The sequence below is a fragment of the Marmota marmota genome, unplaced genomic scaffold (assembly GCF_001458135.2).
Source record: "Marmota marmota marmota unplaced genomic scaffold, marMar, whole genome shotgun sequence".
In the NCBI taxonomy this organism is placed as follows: Eukaryota; Metazoa; Chordata; class Mammalia; order Rodentia; family Sciuridae; genus Marmota; species Marmota marmota.
This window is the reverse complement of record NW_026003486.1, coordinates 1-7,818: the sequence shown is the minus strand read 5'-3', so window position 1 is coordinate 7,818 and position 7,818 is coordinate 1. Positions and strand designations below refer to the sequence as shown.

At 34.3% G+C, this 7,818-nt stretch overlaps 1 protein-coding gene across 1 annotated transcript; it reads right to left on the bottom strand.

Annotated features, from left to right (window-relative positions):
• Positions 1-6,830: 6,830 nt before the first annotated feature.
• LOC107134219 (olfactory receptor 2J3-like) lies at positions 6,831-7,760 on the bottom strand. The gene has a single exon (XM_015476341.1). It carries the CDS (start codon positions 7,758-7,760, stop codon positions 6,831-6,833), a length of 930 nt encoding a protein of 309 aa, XP_015331827.1.
• Between the last annotated feature and the right edge of the window lie 58 nt (positions 7,761-7,818).

Below are 7,818 nucleotides of genomic sequence, written 5' to 3'. Positions count from 1 at the left end.
TTAAGGCTCTAAAAAAGCTGAAAAAAAACACACCAAAATCAGTAGAATACAGAAAATAGTATAAATCAGAAACAAAAATCAATGAAATTGAAATTCAAAAAAACTATAAAATATCAACAAAATGAAGAGTCGGTTTTTGAGAGGATAAAAAAATTGATAAACTGTTGGCTAAACTCACAAAATAAAGAGGAAAAAAAAATAATAAAATCAAAAATGAAAAGGGAAAATATCACCACAGACACTACTAAAATTCAGTGGATCATCGGAAACTATTTTGAAAATTTATATTCCAATAAGCTAGAGAAGCTTGAAGATATTGACAAATTCCTAGAGACTTATGTTCTACTTAAATGGAAACACAGGATATAGAAAACTTAAACAGATGAATATCAAGTAATAAAATTGAAGCAGTTACCAAAAGCTTTCCAACAAAGACAAGCATAGAACTGGATGGGTTATCAGCTGAATTCTACCAGACCTTAAAAGAAGAAACAATAACAACACTCTTCAAATTATTCCATGAAATAGAAAAGGAGGGATCTCTGTGAAGTTCATTATACAAAGCTGGTAGCACCTTGATAGTGAAAACAAAGACTCATAAACAAAGAAAACTTCAGACCAACGTTCTTGATAAACATATGCATAAATTATATATATAGTTAATGGACCTTTATTTTATTTATTTATGTGTGGTGGTGAGAATCAAACCCAGTGCATCAAATTTTAGGAGTTTCATCCAATTGATGAAGGTAGGTTCAACATACAGAAATCAATAAATGTAATTCACCACATATAGTCAAGGTCAACAATCACATAATTATCTCAATAGATGCAAAGGAAACACTTGACAAATATGGACACATTTATGTTTAAAACACTAAAAAACTTGAGATAGAAGGAACTTAACATTGTGAAGTCTGTATATGACAAACCCAAGGCCAACATTTTTACTGAATGAAGAAAAACTGAAAGCATTTCCTCTAAATACAGGAAAAAGATAAAGATGCCAATTTTCACCACTTCTTTCAACATAGTTCTTGAAACTCTGCCAGAATAATCAGGCAAGAGAAAAAAATTAAAATGATACAAATAGGAATGTGATTGAGCTATCTGTTTGTTGATGACATGATCAGGTAATTGGAAGATCCAAAAATACACCAGAAGACTTCTAGAGTTCATAAATGAGTTGTGCAAAGTAGCATGATACAAGATCAACAGCAATAAATCAATCACTTACCTAAACTGCAATAACAAATCTGGCAAAAAAAGGCCATTCACAATAGCCTCAAAATAATATATGGGAATCAATGAACAAAAGAGATAAGAGACGTTTACAATGAAAACTATAGAAAACTAAAGAAAGAAATAAGGAAGAACTTACAAGAGGGAAAGACCTCCCATGTTCTTAGATCGGCAGAATTAATATTATCAAAATGGCCACAGTATCAAAAGCAAAATATATATCCAACACAATCACCAATTCCAATAACATTATTCACAGTATTAGGAAAAGCAGTTATGAAGTTTATTTGGAAAAGTAAGAGACCCATGATACTCAAAGTAATCCTTAGTGATAAAAGGAAAGCAGAAGACCTCAAATTATACTACAGAGCTAGAGTAACAAAACCAGCATGGTATTGACACCAAAATAGGCATGAAGACCAACGCATAGAAAAGAAGACACACAGACAAAAATCACATAAATTCAGTTTTCTGATAATAGACAAAGGTGCTAAAAACATACATTCGAGTAAAGACCCTTTTTTTTTAACAAATAGCTTTCTTAGAAGAAAATGTAGGCCCTACATTAACATTTTATTTCAGGAACTGACTTCTTTAACAAGACTCCTAAATGCAAGAGGTAAGATAAAAAAAACATTAAATGGGATGGCATCAAACTAAAAAGCTTCTTTACAGCAAAAAAAAAAAAAATCAAGAGTATGAAGAGAGAGCCTACAGAATGGGAGAAAATCTTTGCCATGTGAACCTCGGAGGGGGCATTAATTTCCAGGACATACAAAGAATTTTAAAAAATGCAAATTAAAACAACTCTGAGATTCTATTTCACTCCAGCCAGGCTGACAATGATCAGGAACACAAGTAACAATAAATCTTGGTAGGAATGTAGAAAAAGATACACTTACACATTGTTGGGGAGAATGCAAATTAGTGCAATTTCTTTGAAAGCAGTATGGAGATTCATCAAAAAACTCAGTACATCCAAAAGACTCCAAATCAGTGCACTATCAGGATGCAGCCACATCAATATGTATAGCAGCACAATTCATAATAGCCAATCTATGGAAGCAGTCTAAATGTGTCCGCAGATGAGTGGGAAAATGTGATATATATATATATATATATACTATCACTCAGCCATAAAGAAAGATAAAATGATAGTATTTGACAGTAAATGGATGGAAGTGGACACTATCATGCTAAATTAAATAATTCAGTCCCCAAAAGTCAAAGGCTGAATGTTCTTTTTTATTTTTGGAAGCTAATAAAAATAAGGAGTGAAAGGGGAGTAGTTAAAAAAAGGAAGAAGAAAAGAAAGAGGAAGGAAAAAAGGAAATTCATCAAAATAGAGGAAAGATGAGTACAGTAGAAGTTGAGGAGGAGGAAAAAGAGATGGGAAAGGGAAAAACAGTGGAATGGATCAGATTAAACTTTTGTATATGCATACATGGATGTAGCACAGTGGGTGGGGCATTATGTGTACCCATAGGAAACTAATTAAAAAGAAACTGTAAGGCATGATGGTACACACCTGTAATCATAGCCGCTGGGGAAGTTAAGACAGGAGGATGATAAGTTCAAAGCCAACCTCCGCAACTTAGCAAAGCCCTAAGCAACTTAGTGAGAACCTGTCTCAAAATTTAAAAAAATAAAATAAAATAAAATGTCCATAGCCATTGTGGGCTATTTGTGGACTGCACTGGCATCTAAGCCAGTGAAGAGAAGAATCTGGAGTCTGGGAACTTCCCATGGAATTTCCTCTTGCCAAGACCATCCAAACACATTGTGAGCCCTATTCAGCTCTGTCTGGTCCCATACAGCATGGGAGATTGGGTGACCTACTGTAGCCACACAGCCTCCCATAGACAGGTGTGACCTGCCAAGATGCCAATCAATGCTGACTGTAAGACAACATGAAGTAAGACTCCACCCCTGAAACCTTATCTCTACCTTTGATATGTTCCCTTAAATAAACTGTACCTATCAGGTGCTCTACTTTTAAAATGATTTTTCTGACTGTGTCTTTTGTTCTTTACTAATTATTTCTGACTTATTTTCTCTGGTGGCTTACAGCCTCCTGGACATGAAGAAGGACACCCTGGTGAGGCACTGCTAGCCTCCCCATAATAAAATAAAACAAAATTAAAAAAAAAAGGGGACTGGGGATGTAGCTCAGTGGTACAGAGGCTCTTGGTTAAATCTCCAGAACTCCCCCATTCATTAAATAAATAAATAAATTCTCAATGGATTGAACAGGGATTAGTGGAGTGAAGGGAAGTTAGGAGATGAAGGGTGGTAATGGAGGGGGCTAAATTGGAATGGGTTTTGTTTCATGCTTTTGTGAGTATATCTGGATGGATCATGGTGTGGTTTATAGCTAAATAAAAAAATGAATCTTCTAAAATTTACTTGTGATAATCACACCTAAAAATTTAAAAACATATTATAAAATTAGATACAATTTATGAAAATAAGTTAGTGGACTTCACAGGTACTTGTTGAATAAATATTTTGAGAATCCAAGGTGATAATCACTAAAAAAAATCTTTCTAGACAAAGGAAAGGTCTTTGAGACTTTTCTGGCATAATTTATTGAATAGTCAGAATCTTAAAAAAATATTTGAAAGGAAAAATTTCAATCTATTACAAAAAATATATAAGTAAATAAACAGCAACCCATATTTATTCTAAAAAACAACATATCATTGGAATCTGTAGTGGTTCTTAAAATCACTGGATATATTGCACATTTAGTTTGTAAAAATATAAATAACTTTTAAGAATTGGCAAATTTCAGGCTGATCACCAGATGTAATCTTATTTTTCTGGAAACACACACACACACACACATAGAGACACACACACACACATACACCTATACATTCCCTGATATTAAATAATATCTTTGATCATTTTTATCAGTTAAGACATTCATTATGTAACTTAGTCTTACATACAGAGTAATATAGAAATTTTTACTTTTGGGAGAAGAAACCAGAAAGATTTGTGTCAAAAGCACTGTGATAGAAATTGGTTTCAGTTTTCTAAGTCCTTTCTGAAATTATCCTCTATTCTGGGTTGGTAATGATTGTTCAGTCTACCCACTATATTAGTGGTTTTCTTATCTATGGATTCAACCAACCAGGGTCAAAATTTGGGGAAAAAAATTGTCTTTACTGAGCACATACAGACATTTTGTTCTTGTTATCTTTCCCATACGATACAGTCTAAGAAGTACTTATACTGCACTAGATACTAAAGAGATGGTTTTTAAAATCCAGGAGAATGTACATAGTTTCTCTACAAATATTAAACCACTTCATATAGGGTACAGGAGCACCCAAGAGTGTAACATCTGTGGTGGTCCTAGACCCAATCCCTAGTGGATACGAAGGCACAAGTACACCATTTTTTAGGCCTGGAAAGACTAGTTATTTTCAAAAGTGTATGTAACATCCAGATTCTGTGAAAAATTGGGATTTCCTAAATTTTTATATAAAAATATCAGGACAAAACAATGCTGGAAGTAGTGAAGTATAAAAGCCATACCAATGTTTATTTCTGCTAGATTCTTGATATTCCCTGAATGTATATGCTCAGTATATTCTCATAGGGAGGTTAATTTAGTTATTTTTTTAAAAAATATCCATTCAAGGGAATGTATGTATTAAATTTTAAGGTAAAGATGTGCTCTACCTTATATGTAAAGAGTGAGCATCCTGAAATTACCCTTTTAAAGAGAATGATCTAAATTTTATTTTCCCATGCAAGAAATTCTTTCCTGAAGAACAAACTGGGGAAAGCCACATATTTTAAAACCCTGGCTGTAAAGACAATAAAGATGTCTATGATAAAATCTTTAAGAAGCAATTCAACATAATTTAGTAATGATTTTGTTGCACACTGAAGATATCCTCAGATCTGCACAGCATAATAAATAAAGTAAGGAATGTATGCTGCTCTTAGGAGGATGATTCAAATAAATGTGTGTCAGGGTTCCAGTTCAACAAGTACTTTTGTAACTAATATAAGTCCATTGTCTTTTCAAACTGAGAAATTCAGAATTACAGTAATTTGGAGAGTACCATAAGCCAGTGGGGAACAAGTTAGGGTGGAAAAGTGTTATATATAGATACACTATATTTTAAGTTAGATATGGTTGATAATAATATATATTTCAAGCATTTCTGTTATTAAAATACATTTCTTTATTTGGAAAATACAAAGGTAACTTTCATGTTGTGCTTCTTAGACACAAATATTCGAATTAAATCAAACTTAAAAAAATAAACTTTCTTTGCAATGGCTTTATCTTCAAATTTTCATACAATTCTTTGAAATATCCATTGGCTTCAAGTAAATTCCTGAGTCCAATTCTCCAACTGTCCCACATTTTCTTTATAACACCTTAGGATAGGCAGATGCTCCAAGAAATTCCTTTGTCTAACTCTACCTAGTCTGTTGTGACCATTACTTGACCAGTTATATATCAGAGTTACTGAATTGTATCCATCTATCACTCAAGCCCAACTTCTTGCCAAAAAAAAGAATACTAGATAATTCCTTTGGCTATATTACCTCAGATTCATATTCTTACAACTCATGGAACTTATTATCTTATTATTTATAAAACATATGAAAGAATCTGGACCAAATATCCTCATAATAGTTACAATTTTATGATTTAATGTCTTATTGCTCTAACAAAATGTCTGAGGTTGGTGACTTATAAACAAAAAGAAACTTATTTTAAAGTTTTGGAGGCTCACAAACATGGCAATGCATAGAGCAGTTTATATGAGGCCTCGTTGATAGATGGCTTTGCAATAGCCCAGCACATGAAATGAGGAAATATTACACGACAAGACAGAAAGGCATAGAAATTTGGGGGCAAGCTTCCTTTTTTCTAACAATTTTCATGGGAGTGGGTAATCAGAGTTCTATAAGAAGTATGGTAATCCCTTCCAAAGGCAGAAACCATGATAATCTCATAACCCTCCAGTAGTTGCCACTCCTTACAATTTCTATCACCAGTCCACTCTGCTATGCTAAGAAAATCACATATCCAGCACATGAACCTATAGTGACACACTGAAGTCATATTCAAATCATAGCAGTATGCAATAAAGAACAGTAATGGAGAGAAATAGTTAAGGTATTTTGCTATGTGTATACTTAAACTAAATACAAAAGACAAAGTATTCTGCCTAAAAAGCAAGGAATTAAAAAAACATATTGTAAAGATGATTTCTTTGAGCACATTGACTTTGCATTAAAATTATGAACTGCTATTACATCAATAGTTACAAGAAATTTCTGAAATATTTTCAATTCAAAAAGGCTTTGAATTCATTTAGATTGCAATATGGAAAAAAATCACTATTGATATTTGATCTTGATTTTACATGGCTGGGTTCTCCAGAGTTGAATGCTATTTAGGTAGATTATGTTTTAATCATGTATGATTAGAAGAACTCTGTGGCCTGCTAAGAGTAAGTGTTGAGTGACTAAGGTGGAAGAATGGATGGATGGATGGATGAACCATTGATGAAGAGACGCATATTACACTATGAATGTCAGAGTCATACAGGTTATTCTCTCCCCATTAGTCTCTTAACTGCCCCTCTTACATCTTTGTTTTGGAGGGTATAGATGAGTGGGTTGAGGCTAGGGGTGACAACAGTATAAAAGAGAGCAATGAACTTGCCTCCGTCTTTAGAATTTTCTGTTGGTGGCTGGAGATACATGCACATGACTGGAATGAAAAAGAGGGAGACCACCATAAGATGGGCTCCACATGTCCTGAAGACTTTCTGAAGTCCAGTAGTTGACTGCATCCTCAGTACTGCCCGAGCAATGGCACCATAGGATGTCAGAATGAGGACGAGAGATATGATAACAACAATAGAGGTTGTGACCATGATGGTCATCTCATTAGAATGAGTATCGAAACAGGATAATTGCAGGAGTGCTGGTACTTCACAGAAGAAGTGATCCACTTGTAGATGTCCACATAGAGGTACCCAGAGAATAAAGAGAGAATGAACTGCTGAGTTGGTAAAACCACATACCCAAGAAGCCACAGCAAGCAAGTGGCAGAGTTGAGGGTGCATGAGGACAATGTAATGCAAGGGTTTACACACAGCCACATAATGGTCATAGGACATCACCACCAACAAGATACACTCTGTTGTTCCCAATGCAAGGACAAAGTAAAGTTGAACCATGCAACCAGCATAAGAAATGGTCTTCTCTGGGCCCCACAGGTTCACCAGCAGTTGTGGGATAGAGCTGGTAGTGTAGCAGAGATCCAGAAAAGAGAGATTTGAGAGAAAGAAATACATAGGAGTATGGAGATTGGAATCCAGGTAAGACAAGATGATAATGAACATGTTGCCTGTCAATGTCATCAGGTAGAATATCAAGATCAGCACAAAGAAAACTACTTCCAATTGAGGCCAATTAGAAAATCCCAATAGAATGAAGTAGTCTTCAGAGGTACCATTGAATTTTTCCATCATCATTTGTTTTCTGTTACCTGAGGGAAACAATTTCATAAACACACATACACATACACAC